A 20,131-nucleotide genomic window follows, 5' to 3' on the forward strand; every position below is an offset into this window, starting at 1 on the left:
CCTGAACTGGCAGTGGGGCCTGTCCAGGTGTTGGTTTGAGAAGCAAAAATCATCCTTTATTTTGTCTTCCAAACTAATGGAACCTGAGCTAAGGACAGGCACAACAAATGGATGAGAGTGGTCGCGTGCAGGGGAGGGGGGGAAAAAAGATATTAATAGTAAAAGGAAAAACTAGGGAACTTTCAGAGAGAAAAGAGAAGTGATCACAATCAGGTCATGCCCAGGCTAAGGAAAAATGAGGAATTCTGTATCCTGAGGCTTGGGACAGTCAGCAAAGCAAAAAAAGCCATTCCTTGTGTGTGAAGTGAGTGCAGGTCTGATTTATTTTTTTTTTTTATTTAAATATCCTGCTTTCAGGAGATCTTTCTCTCTGGAGTGTTGTGGTCCTGCTGCTGCTGGGCATAAATCTCAAAACTCAGCCCACACTTAAAGAGACAAACGCAAAGAACAGGCTGGACTAAAATGAGAATAACCCTAAAATTCCTGTTTAAGAACTGATTTTTTTCTGAGTTTGCCACAGTCATTAAGGATATTGTGTGGTTGGGTCCCTTGCTCTTCATTTTATGCACCCCTGCTCCCAAATCCACTGAACTCCAATGTCCCCCAGTGCCTGCAGGCTCATCCCAAAATCCTCCCTCCAGAGTCAGGGCTTGCCAGAACTCAGCAGGAACATTCAATTTTGTGCCTATTTCCAATCTGCAAAGCTTCTGCTTTGGAAAAATCAAAATTAAAATTAAAAAAAAAAAAAAAAAAAAAATGGGGGGCAGAACCCGACGTGGCCCTACACAAACAGAGCATCGCCGTCCTTTTAGTGCTTGGTGAAAACCTTACACACAACCACAACGTCCCCTTGAGCAGTGGAGCAGCAAAATGGGACAAGCCAATGTCCCCAAGGGCAGGCGGAGAGCAGCAAAGGTGCTGGGCTGGTGAGCACAGCCTGGAGCTGCTCTGGCTGCTCAGCAGTTCCTCCCCTGATTGTCCAAGCCTGGAACCCTCCAAGGGAGCTCACTCCAAGGCAATTTTCTCCAAGGTAAGCTGCTCCATCTGTACTGAATTCATTTCTGTCCATTTTATGCCTTAGGATAGGAATTTGTCTCTGAACTAGGTAATCCTGGTGTCTGTAAAAACACCTGAAAACCCAACTTTAGCACAGAATTACCACAAAATACGTGTGATGTAGACAAATCCATATGAATTGTGTAGACAAGACTGTTTTTTTTTAATTTGCTAGCGTGAAATTAGCAGCTTGGTTGAAGTAAATAAAAAGCACAGTTTCTTTTTATAGCCTGGGAATCGAGCTTGACCCTCAGCAGTGAGAATTTCTCAGATAAAGTCAATTTCTGCCATAAAGAATCAGAACTGGAGGATGCAAGAGGATTTGGTTGTGTCAGGGACAGCCTTTTTTGCCCCTCTCAGCCTTTGGAGAGGGATGGGGGATGCTGGGCAGGGTTTAACTGTCCCCAGGTCCTCTCTGATCAGTTTTATCAGCAGTGGCCGTGCCTCTCGCTGGCGTGTGGGGACATCTGCTGCCAGCACTGAAAGCTGACTTGGAGCTGCTGCTGGGAAGCACTGGGAATAACATTCTCGTGCAGAATGGTGCTGTGGGATTAATCTTTTTTGCCTACAAGTCAAACCCCTTGCAGCCTTTTCCAGGGATTCTCCATTTTCATGCCTAGATCTGTACAAAGTTTTTTTCTGGTGCCTTCCACAGTTTATTCCAACTTTGTGCCTGGAAAATTCTGGCTAGACTGAGTTATTGAGTGTTCAGATCCTGACTACATCTCCAGGGCTGGGTTTGTCTCAGTTTTTATGGAAACTGGGATCTTCCTTCCTGCTCACAGCAGCGAGTCTGGGACGTCTGGACTGGGAAGAGCTTGGATGGAATTGCCATCCTTGGACAAGCTGGAATAGTGATCTCTTGGAATTACCTGTGCAAGGCTGATGTTTGGGCCCTCTCTGCCCCCTCCTGCCCCTGCACCCCACAACCTTTGTGTTGCAGAAGGAAGAGGTGGACGAGAACGGCGACGCCAACATGGAAGGGGCTCTGATAGCCCGGGACAAGGTCGGGGTGCAGGACTTTGTCCTTCTGGATTCCCACACCAGCGAGGCTGCTTTCCTCAACAACCTTCGGAAGCGCTACCAGGAGAACCTCATCTATGTAAGTGTCCCTGAGGTGGCCTTGTGGCTGCTGAAATGTCCCTGAGGTGGCCTTGCTGGTCAGGTCCAGGAGGAAGAGCTGAGTATCCTCTGTGTATCTAACAAGGTGTTGGTAGTGCCCAGCAGAGCGATCACCCAGGAGTAATTTACCTACTTGAACTCATGAAAATAAATCTCAGCTGGCTCTGAGTTGCCTTGTAAAACTTTAAAGGATGTGCAGTAAATAGGAAGGGAATGGAAAAGGGAACACTGTGATTGAAGGAAGGCAGGACAAGGTTTGTCTGGGAAGGGCTGAGGATTTTATTTTGTGTTGTGTTAACTTTAGTAGGAAAAGGGTCCTGGAAGCCCCAAGGGATCCCAAATCCTTGCATTTAAATTGTCAGGCTCTGAGCTTGCTCTCATGGTTCAGCTTTGCTCGTAACAAAGGGATTTTGGAAGAAGTCTGGTATGAGTTTGGGAAGAGTTCTGCTTGGTTGGTCTGATTCTCTTATAACAAGCTCTGTACCAGCTTTGGCATTTGTTTGTGGATAATGTCCTGAGGTACTTGGCTCTTCCTTTGGGATTTTGGGGTGGAGCAGGTGTCCCTTGGCTCCTCCTTTGGGATTTTGGGGTGGAGCAGGTGTCCCTTGGCTCCTCCTTTGGGATTTTGGGGTGGAGCAGGTGTCCCACCGGGCTCTCTCTCCCTGCAGACCTACATTGGTTCTCTCCTCGTGTCTGTGAACCCCTACCAGGAGCTGGACATTTACACAGTGTCTCAGATGCAGCTTTATCGGGGCGTGAACTTCTTCGAGCTGCCCCCACACCTGTGAGTGTTCCCATGGCATCTCTGTGGGTATTCCTAATCTGGGATTTCCCTGAAATGCTGTACTGCCACCACGGGGGGTGTCCACAGTCACTAGGCCTGGTTTTTACTGTCAGGCCTTGAGTCAGGCTCAGGTTTTGAGCCCAACTTTTGCAGTGGGTGTCCCTGCCTAGAATGAGATGATCCCTTCCAACCCATTTTGGGATTCTATGACCCTGTCCAACACTTGTAAAATTAAACCAAGAGTAAAAACTCTTGGAAACCTTTGCTGTTCCTCCTCCCGTGCCATTCCTGATGGATCTTTCCCCTCCAAATGCCTCCTGTGCCTGCCCCAGCTATGCCATAGCTGACAACGCCTACAGGGTGATGTGCAATGAGTACAACAACCACTTCATCCTCATCTCTGGCGAGAGTGGGGCTGGCAAGACAGAGGCATCCAAGAAGATCCTGCAGTACTATGCAGTCACCTGTCCCACCACGGAGCAGCTCCAGACTGTCCGGGACCGGCTCCTGCTCTCCAACCCCGTCCTCGAGGTGAGAAACCAAAGGAAGGCCCAAAATGCACAGGGGTTGGAGTTGGTGGCCTCACTGCTCGAGGATTCCCTGCAAATCTGCAGCCCTGAGCAAGAATGGCCAATATTGGCACAGCCTCTGAAAGAGTATTTGGTATTTAGTATCATTTAACGTTCAAAAATTTAAATCTGGGGGTTTGATTTGAGGATGGCTGGAAGAAATACAAGAAAATACAAGAAAACTGCACCGTTCAGCAGTTCCTTGGGGCCTCAGTTATAGGTTAGATAAGAAAAACCAGTAATTGGTTTAGCTGAATTCCACTTTAAAGCTATGGAAATGCATTAGTTTGTATTTCTGTAATCCCACTAAATCCAATGGGACTTGGCTGAAGCAGCAAGTCTTGGTTACTTGGTCCCAGTGAGGTGAGAAGTGACTTTACCCCTCTGCTTACCCTCAGGCTTTTGGGAATGCAAAAACCCTGCGCAACGACAACTCCAGCAGATTTGGGAAGTACATGGATATCCAGTTTGATTTTAAGGTGAGAACAAACTCAGTGGAGCGCTGGGAAAAGGAGCTGTGTCTGAGAAACCTCCTGGGTGCTGAGCAGGCAGCCCAGGATTTATTCATTCTTACCCTGCACATTTCTGACCCTGCTTGTGCAGACCTTGCATTTTGCAGGTGAGGTCACTGGTTATCCATCCTGGAAACTTCCAGCCTTGCTGGCAATCCTGGCAAGTGCTCCACGGAAAGCTGATAGAGAGTTTTAAAGCTCAGGTTACTTTTACAGGACAGCAAATCCTTGTACTGTTGCTGGACACTCTTAAACAAAAGGTGGCAGATAAATGAGAGCAGAATTTGACTTTTCCTGAGCCTGTTCCTCATTCCTGGGAGTAAAGAAACAATCACAGGGGATTATTTATATTTATTTATTTTAGTTATTTAGATAATTTATATTATGTTTTTATTTATATGTTATATTTTTATATTTTTATTTATAGATTATATTTATTTATATTATTTATAGAATGTATTATTTATATTTATATTTTTGGTGTTGATCTGCTTTGCTCTGCCAGGGTGCTCCAGTGGGAGGGCACATCCTCAGCTACCTGATTGAGAAATCCCGAGTTGTCCACCAAAACCATGGAGAGAGGAATTTCCATATTTTCTACCAGCTGCTGGAGGGGGGAGACAAGGATCTGCTCTGCTGGCTCGGGCTGGAGCGCAACCCCCAGAAATACACGTACCTCATCCAGGTCAGTGGGAGCTGGAGCTGCTCTGTGGCTCCATCAGGAACTGTAGGGATGGAAAATGCAGCTTGGGCAGAAGGTATTCTTACCCTAAAAATAAAGGATGGCTGGAAGATCAAGCTCTGCACAGCTTCAGCCAATTTATGGTGATGCTCTCCACACTCAAGGGTTTGATTTATTTGCGGTTTCCAGTATAAACTGAGAGATTTGATCAAAGGAGCTGTGCTCAGGATTAATAACAGTGAAAAAACTCACTGAGACAACTAGAAATTAAAGCAGTGTGCCCAGAAGTATCTGTGTTTGCTGCCAATAAAAGTTCTTTACCAATTAATTGTATGAATTCATCTTTCTTTTGCTGCTTAGGGTCGATGTGCCAAAGTGTTTTCTATCAATGACAAGAATGACTGGAAAATAGTCCGGAAAGCTTTTTCCATCATTGACTTCACTGAAAAAGATATCGAGGTACTGCTTGTTAAAAGGGACTGAGCAAAGGGATTTCAGAGAGGGGGGCACTGCTCTTTTCCTGAAGTGATGGAACAGGACACACTTTGGGTGGTCAGGACCTGAAGGGGCTGACAAGAAACATGGAGAGGGACATTGGACAAGGGCCTGGAGTGACAGGACAAAGGGGAATGGCTTCCCACTGCCACAGACTAGGTTTGGATTCGATATTGGGAAGAAATTGGGTCCCTGGCAGAGGTTGCCCAGAGAAGCTGTGGCTGCCCCGTCCCTGGAATTGTCCATGGATGGATGGGGCTTGGAGCAACCTGGGATAGTAGAAGGTGTCCCTGCCCTGGCAGGGGTGGAACTAAATGATCTCTAAGTTCCTTTCCACCCCAGACCACTCTGGGATTCATGATTCTTGGGATTGAGGGAGCGGGTGGTGAAGCGCACGATGCCAGGGGTGGTACTGGATCCTCTGCTTCACCTCCTTCAGCCCGGCCAAAATTCTGTTAATTAATGGCAGGAAAGATCAGCAGCACCCCACAGGGCTGTGAGAAGCCATGTTCTAATGGAATATCTCCCATTATCAGCATCTCTTTGGAATCGTTGCCAGTGTCCTGCACCTTGGGAACATCCAGTTTGAGGAGGACAGCAATGGCCACGCCATCATCCGCGACGGCTCCCAGATCAAGTGGATTTCCAAGGTGCCTCAGAAATCCCAGTGCTAGGAGGAAAACCTGAACCTTGCTGGGGTTTTCTTATTGGTACAAAATATTTACTCCCAAAAGCACAAGGGCAACTCTAAATATGCCCAGCTCTTGTTGTAAATCACCTTGAGTTTTCTCCCTGAAATTTCCTTATTTCCTGTGGCTTCAAGATGGGGGTGGCTGGGGTTTGTGCCCTGCTGATCACACAGTGCTGCTTGTTTAAGCAGGGACCCGTGGCTGTGCTCTGAGTGCAGATATTTCTCTCCCTGCAGCTCCTGGGTGCTCACCTGTCCATCCTGCAGGAAGCTCTCACCCACAGGAAGATCGAAGCCAGATCCGAGGAGGTACCAGGGAGTTCTCTGTAGCCCCAGATTAATCTGGGAGACCCCCAGCTTGGGGGGTGGGTGAGGAGCCAGTTCTGAGTGTAAACCAGATCCCTCTTACTGTCCCTCTCCTCCACATCCCCTTCTTCCAGCCTGAGACAAAATATAAATATAAAACTAAACTAAAATATATTGGAGTTTTATTGCTGAACAAGGCAGGAGCTGTTCAAAAGCTGGAACAGGGAATTGTATTTGAGCCAAACAATTTCCCCTTGCCCAGTCCACGGTGCTTCCTGGGAAACTGGGCTGCACAAACAGAGAAAAACACTGGTAAAAACCACTCTTTGAACATTCTATATTTTTATTTTCATAATATAGAAGCAAAATGAGGTCAGAATATTTTCCCGCTTCGTCTAAATTAATACTCACCAAAACGTAGTGCCCCAAACCTGCTGGCAGGTGGGGATACACCAGGCTGAAGGAACACTGGTGGAAAATAAAGCTGTAGGGAAAATCAGGGAGTTCCAGAGTGGTTTGGCTTGGAAAGGACCTTAAAGATGATCCCATTCTAACGCCCTGCAGGAACAGCTGCAGTTCAGGGGTGGCTGTGCTGTGCTGTAGGACAATGTGGCTGCTTCTCCAGGCCACAGATGTGACCTGGCTGTGCAGAAGTTTGCTCTGATCCCCCGTGGTGTTCATCCTCTCTGGGATATCTTTATTTCCAGGTGCTCAGCCCACTGAATGTGGACCTGGCGTTCTACGCCCGGGACGCCGTGGCAAAGGCAATTTATGGAAGGACTTTCACTTGGCTGGTCAACAAAATCAATGGCTCTCTTGCCAACAAGGTTGGTTTCTTGTCTGGGGTCCTGAATGCTCCTAAAATGTTGAGCAGTTTCTCCAGAAAGGCCCCACAACCCTCATCACCAAATATCTGGGATGTTGGATAATTGCTGCTGGGACATCCCCCTACCCTGAGCTGGAAAACCCCTTAGCTGCTCCCTGTTAAACAGTTTTAGCAGTTCATTACCTGCCTTAAAGTGGCTTCTCCACTGAGATTTCTCTGAAAGAGAAAGTTTGAAATTCAGGTGAGAGCAGCCACCTGCAGGGAAGGAGCAATGGCAGAGCAGGGGTGTTTTTGACAGGACTCGACTCAGAAAACAGTTATTGGCCTGCTGGATATTTATGGCTTTGAAGTGCTGGACACAAACAGGTACGGGCTGTTCCTGGGATTTGGGGTGACCTGGGGCTACAGGACATTCCTGCATGAATTTTTGACTGTGCCCTCAGCCCAGCAGGGTAAGGTACAGGGCACTAGAACCTGGGTGCAGGGGTTTGCTGGACCCCAGGAAAAGCTTTGCCTTGGGCTGTGGTGTAACAGTGTGGGAACAAGAGTTGGGCGTTTTTGTGTGGGAATGGGGGGTTTGGTCCGTGTAAAAATGGGAAATTTGATCCCTGTGGAAATGGGGGTTTGGTCTCTGTATGGGAATGGGTGGTTTAGTCCGTGGGGGAAGAAGCAAAACTGCCCCTGGAACACATCAAACCTGCTGCTCATTTAACCTCCCTGAAGTTTTGAGCAGTTCTGCATTAATTACTGCAATGAGAAGCTGCAGCAGCTGCTGATTGAGATGACCCTGAAGGCAGAGCAGGAGGAATATGAACTGGAAGGCATTGAGGTAAATGATATTTCCCCCTCCTTTTCCCTTTGAACTGCCATTACACTGAATGCTTTTGATCACGAAAGTCATCCTGCTTTTTTAGATTGTTATTGTTCCCATGGGAAGTGTAGGATTTGCAGGGGTCTCTTTCTGTAGCCCTTTTGAAGTGCAATTTAGCCCAGATTTAATTGACATCATTTAAGGAAGAAGTAGGACCTTCCCCAAAACTCAGATGCTCAGCAGTGACAATGTCCCTTGAGAATAAGGGATTCCATTAGTGTAAAACATGGGAAGATGGAGAGGATTTATGTAGAGAACAAGAGGATGATGTGGGCTGCTGGAAGGAGGAGAACTCTGGAGTAGGATCATGGATCACTGTGCTGTCACCTTTTCCCTCAGTGGATCCTAATTCACACCACTCATTGCACTGGGATCTGAGACTGTATCTTATTTAAGTTCCAAAGAACTTTAAAAATTGCAAAGAAAAGGCCTTCATCTAAAACTGTTCTTCCTTTTTCCCTTTTCCAGTGGGAACCAATCCCGTATTTTAACAACAAAATAATCTGTGACTTGGTTGAGCAGAAGCACAAAGGAATAATCTCCATCCTGGTAAGAACAGAGTTTGTGCTAAATTAAAATGCAGGCTGGTGCCTTTGCTCTAATGGTTCTTAATCACATTTTCCCCTCTAATTATGGGATGGGTCTGTGTTACCCAGAACATAAACACAGATTCCTGTAGCAAACACCCAGAGGATGAGAGGCTTTGGGGGGACTTAAAGGTGGGGGATGTTCTGCTTCCCCTGCAACGGAGCTTTGGGTTTGTGGGACAAAGTTGTCCTAAATGTTGTTGAGGAGGGAATGTGAGCTCAGAGCAGCTCTGATCCAGTGCCTGCTGTTCCAGGATGAGGAGTGTTTACGGCCTGGGGAAGCGACTGATTTGAGCTTCTTGGAAAAGCTGGAAGAGAAAGTAGGAGATCATGCCCACTTCGTGACGTATGCATTTACCCTCTGTATCCTATCCCAGACCCTTCCCATCCCATATCCATGCCAGGGCTGGGGAGGGAACAATCTCTGCCTTGTCCCCAAGGGAATCCAAGAGCCCACCCAGTGTCTGATGTGGGAAATCTCCACTGGTGGATCCAGGGTGCTGGGAGGTGTGAGCAGGGCTCTGTCTCTTCACTGCTCTGATGCTGAGCTTTGAGTCTGTCATTCCACACCAAAGTTAGGGGCTCCTGGGCATTTGGCCCAGGATTTTAGCCCAGGAAGTTTAAATAGCTTTGGCCATAGATGGCTTTGGTCCCCAGGGACTCCAGGGAAAGCTGAAAATGTTGTGACAAGGAGCCAAATGCCTGAGACTGGGGGGGGATATGTAAATATTTACACCCATCTTGTTCTGTGTGAGCTTGGAGTACGAAGAGGAGAGAAAATGCTCGTGCTCCTCTCCCCCAGATGAGTGACATTTTGGTTCATACTCCATTTGGAGGGGGTTTGGATCCCATTTTGGTGGCAGCTGAGCGCGTTGGCGCCGGGGCTGTGCTGGCACTTCCCTGCAGAAGCTGCTGAAGGGCTGTGACAAGTCATCAATTGAGAGTCACAGTGCTGAGCTGTCACTGTTCCTGCAGCTCTGAACTCCACCACAGCCAAGTGGAAAATTTGTAGCCAACTTCCTTGTCACCACAATGTGCCGTAATGCTGTTCTGCCTGATTAAAAGCTTTAAATAGAAGTGCTGGAGCTACTTCCACGGGATCTGCTCTTGGAAGGAGCTTTGATACACGAACGTGCTGTTGTGACACTCAGCTCTGCTGTTTGTGACTGCTTACAAAGCTGAAACTTCAACTGTGAAGTTGCTCTTTTTTTTTTTTTTCTTGTTTGGTTCTTTTTTTTTTTTCCCCTCCAGGAATCCTTGCTTTCTAAAATGTTCCTGCTATTCTCAAACACTTGGATTCCTCCTTTGTATTTGGGTTCTTGCTCTAGGGCAAAATGTCTGAAATCTTTTCCCCCCTGGGTTCACTTCAGGGTTGAGGGAGCTGGTGGTTTTTTCCCCCCACATAAGCAGTAGAAATGTATTTAAATTGTTGTTATGGGAGGAAATCTTAATATTTCTGGAACGGGTGATCACTGCCAAATGGCAATGAGTAGATCCCAGCTATCCTGAGGAGTTTGTGGGAGCTGCCAGCAGGGAGAGATGATGTTTTGCTCAAGGGCCATAACTCCGCAGTCAGAGCCCCATCAATAGGATCAAACACCACATTTCCAGCTGTCCCCCAGCCGTGGCTGTCCCCAAGCTGAGGGAATCTCTTTGCTGCTCTTTCTCCTGGTGTTTTGTTGGGTTTTCCCCCGGCAGGCGCAAGCTGGCGGATCAGAAGACACGGAAATCCATCGACTGGGTGGATTTCCGCCTCCTCCACTACGCAGGAGAGGTCACCTACTGTGCTGTGGGTGAGTGAGAGCAGCCAGGCTGGAGCTCCTGAGCTCCTGAACTGCTGTGGGTGATGGTGACCTGAAGGGAAGAGGAATTATAAAATACCTGCCCTCTGCAGGCAGACCTGGAAGTCTTAAATGTGGCTGCAGTGAGAATTTTGAGGATGTGAATGTTCTGGTTTTCTTTTTTATTTCCTTTTAATTCAATTTTTCTTTTCAGGGTTTCTGGAGAAGAATAATGATCTGCTGTACAGAAACCTGAAGGAGGTAAGCACAAAAAAAGGGATGCTGTTCTTTTACATCACCTGCTTGGTGCAGAAGATTTATTTACTCTCTGTAGCAAACAAAAACATCCTTTTCTCTTTAGCACTGATCTTTAGGCATCTCTGTGCACGTTCTCAGGGCTGTGCTGCTCCCAGGAGGAGTAGAAGGGCTGCTCAATAGGACAGCTTTTATCTCCTCCTGATTTAGGTGCTGTGCAACTCCAAGAACAGCATCATCAGGGATTGTTTCCTCCTGTCAGAGCTGGACAACAGGAGGAGACCAGAGACTGTGAGTTCTGTCTTTAGTCTTAATTCTGAATATCAACTCAGCTCCCCAGGCCTTGGTTTAATCACTGATCCCTTCCTCAGTCCTCATGGTCATAAATTAAAACACAACATAAGCTAAACCACAACAAGTTCTGCCTCAGCCTGAGGAAGAGCTTTCCATGGAGGGTGGCAGAGCCCTGGGACAGCTGCACAGGGAGGGTCTGGAGTCATTCCAAACCCCCCTGGACACATTCCTGTGTCACCTGCTTTGAGTGACCCTGCCTTGGTAGGAGGCTGGACTGGGTGATCTCCAGAGGTCCCTTCCCACCCTATAAATTGTGGGATTCTGGGACTCCTGCACTTGGTGGATGTTTTTTGCTGCCATCCACCCCTGAGAGCCCCCTGGCAGAGGAACAGTGGTGCTGCTGAGACAGCAGCCAGCAAAGTGACATCCCATAGCACATCCCCCAAGGAGCAGGGGGCTCTGAAGGGCTGCCTGGTGTGTCCAGCTGCATGGCCAGGGCTCAAATGCTCCAGCTCAGCTCTGCCACAACTCCAAAGCTCCAAAAACTCCAGGCTACCAATGCACCATCAGCTTCTGCTTCCAGGCTTAAGCTGGATGCAGGGAGTCGATTTCCCTTCCTGCAGGGAAGAGTTCCAGAGCTCAGGAGGTCCTTTTGATGCTGTCTTAGGTTGCAACCCAGTTCAAGAACAGTCTGACGAGTCTGATTGAGATCCTGATGTCCAAGGAGCCCTCATACATCCGCTGCATCAAACCCAATGAGAACAAGGAGCCCGGTGAGGCTGGGGCTGAAGGCTCTGCTGAGTGCAAGGAATGGACAGAGGGATTTCTTTGGAGCAGGGTGCAGTGTGTGTATGTTGTGGATATGTGTTTGTGTTTAAACAGCCTGGTTAAGCTGGCAGCAAATTTGTCCCCGTGGGTAATTGGGGATTTGTTTCCTTCCTGATGTCCCCCAACACATGGGCACGTGGGTGAGCTTCCCCAGACAGAGCTGACCTGTGGAGGTGTGCTCTTGCTGCAGGGAAGTTTGATGATTTCCTGATCCGACACCAGGTGAAGTACCTGGGGCTGATGGAGCACCTGCGGGTGAGACGGGCCGGCTTCGCGTACCGGCGCAAGTACGAGCTCTTCCTGCAAAGGTGAGGGAGCTGCCTCCCCTCTGGCCAGGTAATCCTGCCCCCTGAGGGCTGCAGAGCAAGCAAAACTCCAACCCCAGTAGTGAGAGTTATCAGCAGAACCCCTTGTGCTTCAGAAATATCCTTTGCCTGTGTCCTGTCTGCATCAATTTGATCTGCGTTGGCATCTTCTGCCTTGAGTAAAGCAGAGGGAATTTCAGGGGTAGTTTCAGGAAGGGGCTCCTCAAATTTCAGGTCATTTGCATTGATGTGCTGCTGATGTTTCAGGTACAAATCTCTCTGTCCAGCTACCTGGCCACACTGGCATGGGCCAGCAGCAGAGGGTGTGGAGAGACTCATCAAACACATTGGTTACAAGCCTGAGGAGTACAAATTAGGAAGGTAAATTCCTTGCTCTGGCTGCTCAGTGTTTGCTGTCCTGGGTCCTCTGTCCTGTCTGTGACAGGAGCAAGGAGAGAGATAAAACCCCCAGATGCACAAATTTCCTCATTATTTTTACCTGTTTCCATGGGAGCTTGAATCCAGCCTCATTTCTTCCAGCTGTGGGTTAGAGCTCCAGCTTCTCCTGCTTCCCTGGGCAGCCCAAGGCAGCTCAGGCTTGGGTGGCATTACAGCTGTCTGGGGGGCTCTGAGCCTGCTCAGGGCAGCTGGAAGGATGGCTCACCATGGATAACTTGCTCCTGGTCTCTTTTTCAGAACCAAAATATTCATCCGTTTCCCAAAGACCCTGTTTGCCACGGAAGATGCCTTTGAGTACAGAAAGCACCTGCTGAGTAAGGTTCCAGTTCCCTTGGTCTGGGGCCTTCCTGGCTCTGGCTTGGGTGGGGCTTGGAGCAACCTGGGATGGTGGAAGGTGTCCCAACCCATGTCAGGGGGTGGAATGGGATGGGCTTTAAGGTCTCTCCCAACCCTGGTCTGCATAGCTCTCAGAATCCATGGAAAACTCAGTGAAGTTGCTCCAGGCTGGGGGGAAATCCCTGCTTGAGTCGTGGTTACGTGACTTCTTTGGAGCTCCTCAGTCCTATGAGTACCTCCCTGTCCATGCCCTGATGCACCAAGAGCCTTTCCCTTGGGATTGGGATCTCTTCTGTCTCATCCCAGGGGTGCCTGTTCCTTGGAAAGCGTAACTGAAGGGCGTGCTGCCTACGGGAGCTGCTTCTGGTCCCGTTGGCGTTGTGGCCCCTCTGTCCCCTGTGCCATGGAGGGCAGGAACTCGGCTCCTCACCACCCTGACCCTGCAGGTGCCAGTGATGTCTCTGCCTTCTTTCCAGTTTCAAGACTCCAGGCCAAATATAAAGGATTCCTCGGGAAAAGAGCGTACGAGAAGAAGAGGAAAGCAGGTATGGGCTCTGCAGTGGGGGGTTCTCTTGGGGCTGGGCTTTCCACAGGGGCTGGAGCCTTGGGAGGTCCCAAATCTGTGGTGCCGTGGGCAGAACTTGGTGCTGTTGGGATCAGAGGAGGTGGCAGGTGCACCCAGAGCATTCCCAGAGCTTTTCCAGAGGTTCCTTTAGTTCTGCTTGGACCCTCACACCACGAGCTGCTCTTGGCCTCAGCTGTGGGAGCAGCTGTGAGCAGCAGCAGCAGCAGCGCCTTCTGTCACACACTGGGGACATTCTGGGGTACCTGGGGGTTGATCCTCAGCTGCTGGGAGAAAAAAACCCTCTTATCACAGCAGGCTGATGTAAAGTGCAGGCTCAGAGCAGCTTTCTGGGCTGTGGGCAGGGACAGCAGGAGGCAGAGCAGGGACAAGGCCTGGCCTTGATGCTGAGCCCCACAGCACGGGTGGAACTTGATCCACCACGGAGAAGAAAACGTTCCAAACTCGCTGTTCCCACCAGCTAGTTTTTTAGAGCTGCAAAACAACCAGTTTTAACTTCTGCTGGGTGAATGTGAAGGCCAAGGCCCAGCTCTGATTCCCTCTTGCAGCAATCAAGCTGGAGGCCTGCTGGAGAGGAGCCCTGGCACGGAGGGCGGCCAAGAAGAGGACGTGGGCAGTGCAGACCATCAGGAAGTAACTGTCCCAACCATATTGCCCAACCACAGCATCCCAGAATGGGTTGGGTTGGAAGGGATCTTCAAGCCCATCCAGTCCCACCCCCTGCCAAGGGGACACCTTCCACTAGCCCAGGCTGCTCCAAGCCCTGTCCAACCTGGCCTTGGACACTTCCAGGGATCCAGGGGCAACCACAGCTTCTCTGGGAACCTGTGCCAGGGCCTCACCATCATCACAGGGAAAAATTTCCTCATCATTTTTTTCATGCCCCTCCATTCTCTTCATCCTCCCTCTCCACTGCCCTAAACCCAGCTCCTGAGCTGATTCCTTCTGAACTCCAAAGCGTTGTGGTTTGGCCAACAGAACTTGGTAAACACCAAGTTTGATATTTAGAATATTTTAAAGCTTGAGATTTCCATGGCTGACCCTCAGTGTTAACACCAGTGATCCTTAGGCTGTTGTGTTCATCTGTCCCTCCCCTCATTTCCATGGATTTCTGGAGGTCATGGGATATTTTCTGTAGGTTCATAAACGGCTTCATCAATCGGAAGAAACCCCTTTGCCCGGAGAACAGGGACTTTGTGAGGCTTTCACAGTACCACTACCTGATGAAGCTCCGAGACCACCTCCCAAAAAATGTCTTGGACAAGAGCTGGCTCCAGCCTCCCTCCATCCTGGAAGAGGTGAGGGGTTCTAGAGGCTTTGGGAGAGGTGGAAGTGGGCCCTGTTTGGTGGCCATGTGTGTGCACATTCCAGGTGGGAGAAAATGATCTGCTGCTGGCTCATCCTCTGTTCAGAGCCTTTGGAAAACCCCAAGATCTGCTGTGTTTGAGTGGGAATGGGAGGAATAGCACAGTGGTTGGTCTTTCCAGGAGAAATGAGGAAGCTCCCTGTTGGTTTAAGCAATAAAAAGGGAAAATGCACTGACAGAAGAGTGAACTCACAAGCCCTAACAAAGACATAATTAATCCCACGGGGTTCTAGGCTCGTGGCACAGGCAAGAGCTGTTTGTACAACTTCCCTACTTTATTTTTTCCTGGGTTTTTTAATGCAGACATCTGAGATGCTCCAGAAAATCTGCACGAGGAACCTGGTGAGGAAATACTGCCGAGGGCTCACTGCTGAGAGGAAAGTGCAGGTAAGCAACCCCTGGAATGCAAATGTGGGAGTTCAAACAGGTGTGATCCCTAAGGATCACCTGGGACACAGGCAGCACCTTCTGATCCTGCTGCTCCAATCAGTTCCTCAGGGATAAAAGCAAACTTCTCATCACAGGAGAGCAAACTCCCGGAGCCAGGGATTTCCTCCAGTGTCCCTCATAATGGAGAGAGCAGACAGATGGAGCTTAATTTATGGCATGAAATCTGCTCTCCATATAATTGGAAAAGATCCATAAATACCAAAAATCTGTAGGATTTTCCCTGCTGCCCCTTCATTTGGGGTGACATGGGAATAACCCAAAGCTGCCAGAAGAAAAGCAGCACAATTCCAAGATTCCATGAGTCGGGTGGGCAGTGTGTGAGCAGAAGGATGCTGTGGGGTAGCAGTGTTTGCATTGTCCCTGCTGATGTTCCCAGTGGTGGAATTCTGAGGGTAAAGGCTGTTCCTTCTCCCATCAGCTGCAGCAGAAGGTGGTGACCAGCGCTGTGTTCAGTGGGAAAAAGGAGGGGTACCTGGAGAGCCTCAGCCAGCCCTTCCTGGAGACCCGCCTGAGTGAGTTCAGCAAACCCCTGGAGCCACGTGCTCCTGGCTCTGTAAATTCCTGCCTGACCAAACAGACTCTTTTCCAAGAGAAATTCCCTCCTGGCAGAGGCAGCATCACCTGCCATTGGAGTTCCTCCCTGTCACATTGAGTGATGTGACATCACTGCTGGATTGTTCTCAAACTGGGGGTACTGGGATCCCTCTGGGACAGAAAGCCCTAAACCTGAGCAGAATTCCCTGGGGGCTGGGATGGACCAGGGTCTGAACCAACAGCAGACTCAAGAACAGGCAGAAACTCCCAGTGTGAATTTACTTGTCAGGCAGGAAAAGTCACCAAAATGGGGTTGGGAGCAGCTGGAGGTGACCACCCTCGGTTTGGAAGGGAGCATTCCAAGGGGGAAAAGCCAGTTGGGATGAAGACAGCTAAAGCAGCTCTCTGGAGTTTGCTGGGGGGTGAGGAGTGTCTGTCTGGGGCTGTGGCTCTGGCACCCACACCCAGTTTCTCTTTCTGGTTTGCTCCTCAGAAGAGAATGACCTAAACCCCAAAGTGCTGCAGCTCATCCGTGGGGAGAACATCAAGGTAAGGGAAAGACAGAACTCTTGGAATTCCCTTCACTGGAGTCCTGGAGCTGGTTGCTCACACAGGGACCAATGAAGAGTAGCAGAGCCCCCATTTCCTTGCTTTTAAATTTGAGATAGGTCTCAAAATACACCTAATTAAAATTTATTTAATGAAAAAGAACATTCCTAGCCCTGTCCAGGGCAGGAGCAGAGCTGGAGTGTCCCTGCACTTCCCATGGTTATGGCATAGAGGGCACAGGGACCCCATCATTCCCAGGGTTCTGCCTCCTGAATTTCCCAGTGTAGGGAATCGAGATCCTTGTGAGCTGGGACCTGCAGCTCCACGGGCAGAACTGCTCCTCTCTGAGCTGCTTCCAGTCAGGAAAATCCAAAGCCCTGGAGCAGGAGCTTGCAGTAGTGGAAATGCTGATTCCAACTCGTTGTTTTCAGTATGTGACCCCCGTGATAAAATATGACAGGAACGGGTTCAAGGCGCGGGAGCGGCTCCTGGTGCTGACCCAGAGCTCGGCCTACGTGGTGGAGATGGCCAAGATCAAACAGAAAATCGAGTATTCCACACTGAAAGGTACCAGTGGGAGTCACTGTCCAAGGCTGGATGGTCCAGGAGCAACCTGGACCACTGGGACAGGTGGAATGGGATGATCCTAAACGTTCCTTCCAACCCAAACCGTTCCATGATGATTCTATGAGTTGTTGTGGGGTTTCCTGTCCTGCCAGGCATCCCTTAGGAAGGATGACATTCTGAGACTTTGTCTTGCAAAGATATTTGAATGATCTGTCCCTCTTTTCCTGGAGGTTGGGCAAAGCCTTGAAGGATGATTTTATGAGCAAAAGTTCCTTGAAATGTTTAAATGCAGGCAGACATCACTTTCTACTGACATAGAAGGGAGAAAAAATAACCCAAACCTTTCCTTCTCTGGTTTATGGACATATTTTAATCCTGGCACTGTTGGAACTACACTTCAGGGGTAGAATGGATCATTCCCCCTCTTCTGTTCCCAAAACCAAGGCACCAGGGAAAAGTTTGAGGCAAACAGCTCATGCAGGGGTTTAAATCACCACTGCTGGAATTCTGCTATGGACAATGGGTGACATAAAGGGACCTTCAGAAGATATTTTGAAAATTCAGATTAATCAAAGTAGGGGCTTTGTATGTTTTGCTCTAAGAATGGGAATATTCTTCAGTCTTAGGAAGGATAGAGCCCTCCTTCAGAAATGTGATTTCCCCTGTAACCACATGGGGCTGGAGTTGCTTCTCCTGGGGGAAGGAGCTGAGGGTGGTGTGGAGCTGGGTTTGGAAGGTTTTCCCTCTAATTTTGGGGTTCTTTTGAAGGGATCTCCACCAGTAACCTGAGCGATGGGATCGTGGTCATTCATGTTCCCGAGGACAACAAGCAGAAGGTAGGAAATTGGGATGGTGGTTAAAGTGAGGTCATGGGCCTGATGCTTCCAATTCCATCCTATAAACTCCTGGGAGGACACAATTCCTGACGTTTATTCAGTGTCTAATCAGCCAGGCCTTTACATCCTTGCTGTCTCAACATGAAAACTTTCACGTGGAATCCCAACCTGCCAGGGAGTGGTGGAGAATGAGAAGATTCCCCCTGAGCCTCCTTTTCTCCAGGCTGAGCTCCCTCAGCCCCTCCTGCTCTGGCTGATTCTCCACACCCTTCCCATTTCCATCCCCTTCTCTGGACATGCTTCTGCCTTTTTTTAGACCAAATAAATCCTAAATAATCCCTGGAGAGGGTGTTTAAATTGGTCACTTCTGTTTGGTAGTCACTGCTCTGGCATCCCAAAGGAGTTTCTCTGCACCATCACGTGCTGGGGTGATGCCAGGCGACTTTATCCCTCTTTTTTTGTTTCCAGGGAGATGTGATACTGCAGTGTGAGCACATCTTTGAGACAGTGACCAAGCTCTGCATATTGGCCAACAAGCAAAGCCTCGTTAAAGTGGTGAAGGGAAGGTAAGGAAGGCAGGAAGGTGGATGGGTAGCACTGGACAGGCTCAATTTTATGGGAAAACCTTTTAGGCCTGGACTAGGTCAAGACTGTTAACATCATCCCAGCCGACAGTGCCCAAAGCTGGACAGGTCTGGTGCAGCAGCATCTCTGTTTTTGTGACTTCCAGAGGCACAGGGAGATGAAATGGGATGCACTGAGAGAAAATTTATTAAAAAATCATTCCAACCTTTTTCCCAGGCTAATGAGTCCTTGTACTTTGCTAGGAATGCTGCTGTGCTCTGACAGCTGCCCATGCCCCACCTGCCTAAACCCAACTTATTTCTAGGTGATTGTACTTTAAACCCACTTTTTATTTTCAGTTTTTCTGATGTGACCTGGGCATGAGGTCAGGTGGTACCACAGGGGATCCCATTAGCTTCAGGAAAGCCAGCTGGGAAGCTGTGGGTCACCTCAGGACAAATGCTCCTCTCCCAGAAGGATTGAGGAGGCCCAAAATGTGATTCCTCCCAGTCCCAGCCCCGAGCTCCTGGCAGGTGGATGCAGTCCGTGTCTCCAACCTCTCTGGGAATTGGAGCTGGCAGGTGAAACCTGCACTTCTGCTCCAGCTTTTCAGCCTGGCCTTTGCGTTTCAGCTCTAATTAGATTTGGTGTGCTCAGTGCTTTTCTCCAGGTCAGATCTGCTTAGCTTCCAGTGCTTCATTGCACCAGGAACACTCAAAAGCCCAGGCTGGGCAGCTTTGCTCCATTCATCAACCCCTTGGGCTCGCTGGGATAATGCAATTGTTTAGGAAATTCACCTAAGCTGGAGGCTCTGATCTGCTGCTCTAACGAGATTTGCCCAGGGAACAGAAATAAAGGGGGTTTAGAGCAAAGCCTCTTGTGGGGAGAGCTCTCCAGGGGCATTCTGTGCTTCCAGCCTCCGGTTCCGCGTCGGCTCCGGGAAGGAGGGGACCATGGTGTTCAGCGTGGGGCCAGAGCCTCAGGTCTTCAAGGACAAAACTGGGCAGCTCACAGTGGTAAGGCCTCAGCTGAGCCCAGGGAGGCACCTGGTGCTTCCTCCTTTGGATCTCCACCTGCAGAGAGCACAGCCCCCCCTTCCTGGGAGCCCAGGAGGGACTGGGACCCCTCCCAAAGCAGGAGGTGACCACCCCGTCAGTGTCACCTGCACGAGGTGATCCACGACAGTGCTGGGAGCTGCAGCTCCAGGGATTGTGCAGGAATTGGCCCAGGGATGGGGGAGCAAGGCTGGTTACTGGTGTGGGCACTTAGAGAATTGAGTCTGACCCAAACTCAATGTGCACCAGCAAAATCAGCCCTCAGGGGATGTTTTCTAACTCTTGCTGCCTCCCTCAACCAAGTTATGCCTGAAATGGGTTGGGGCATGGAGGGAAGGCATTTCTTGTCACCCAAGCAGGTCTTCTGAGGAGCTGAAGCTCCAAGGAAGAATTCCAAGTGGAATTCTCCATCCTGCAGACAAGATGGAGGGAATTTTCTCTATGTACCAACGGGCAAACAGAAACTCCACCGCCACCTCTCTTCCAGGCATCTTGAGGATTCCTGCTTTAATGGCTCCTTCCTCTTCTCCTCCCAGGTGTCAACCCCAAGAAAGTCTTGATGAGAACCAGCCCCTGTTCCCGTGGCTGGGAACAGAAAGGAGCCTGCAGGATGAGACCAGCCCTCACATCTCCCCTGGAATCTCTGATGCCACAGGGCTGCTGTGATTTGAGAGTTTGTTTGCATCTTTTAGGCTCATTTTTTTATAGCTTAAAATTATTCAACTATAGATAAATAAAATCCCTGATGTTGCTGTAACGTTCCTGGAAGGAGATGCTTGTTACGTGGTCATAGGGACATTTATGCCCAAACTTCCAAGGTAAAGCCTCCATCTCTGAGAGGTCAGGAAGGATTAGGACAGAAGTCAAAAGG

General features: G+C 49.3%; 1 protein-coding gene across 1 annotated transcript; it reads left to right on the plus strand.

Annotated features, from left to right (window-relative positions):
- The first annotated feature begins 868 nt into the window (after positions 1–868).
- On the plus strand, positions 869–19,996 carry MYO1H (myosin IH). The gene is made up of 32 exons (XM_053959438.1): positions 869–1,030; positions 2,000–2,158; positions 2,847–2,962; positions 3,295–3,493; positions 3,930–4,010; positions 4,549–4,728; positions 5,086–5,184; positions 5,757–5,870; positions 6,146–6,217; positions 6,922–7,041; positions 7,339–7,406; positions 7,764–7,869; positions 8,380–8,460; positions 8,753–8,844; positions 10,197–10,291; positions 10,494–10,540; positions 10,745–10,825; positions 11,496–11,601; positions 11,847–11,964; positions 12,229–12,342; positions 12,658–12,734; positions 13,233–13,301; positions 13,888–13,972; positions 14,478–14,637; positions 15,009–15,092; positions 15,574–15,667; positions 16,183–16,238; positions 16,670–16,805; positions 17,574–17,641; positions 18,110–18,207; positions 19,122–19,221; positions 19,797–19,996. The coding sequence occupies exons 1-32, from the start codon at positions 884–886 to the stop codon at positions 19,818–19,820; spliced, it is 3,246 nt and encodes a 1,081-aa protein (XP_053815413.1). The 5' UTR covers positions 869–883; the 3' UTR covers positions 19,821–19,996.
- The last annotated feature ends 135 nt before the right edge of the window (positions 19,997–20,131 follow it).

The sequence above is a fragment of the Vidua chalybeata genome, chromosome 18 (assembly GCF_026979565.1).
Source record: "Vidua chalybeata isolate OUT-0048 chromosome 18, bVidCha1 merged haplotype, whole genome shotgun sequence".
Lineage (NCBI taxonomy): Eukaryota > Metazoa > Chordata > Aves > Passeriformes > Viduidae > Vidua > Vidua chalybeata.

Bases quoted from the DNA above. Each gene is read 5' to 3' on its own strand.
- MYO1H (XM_053959438.1), top strand. From the start codon at position 884: ATGTCCCCAAGGGCAGGCGGAGAGCAGCAAAGGTGCTGGGCTGGTGAG. The intron at 2,963-3,294 runs GTGAGTGTTCCC...TGCCTGCCCCAG, and splicing joins TTCGAGCTGCCCCCACACCT to CTATGCCATAGCTGACAACG. The intron at 11,965-12,228 runs GTGAGGGAGCTG...CTGATGTTTCAG, and splicing joins TACGAGCTCTTCCTGCAAAG to GTACAAATCTCTCTGTCCAG.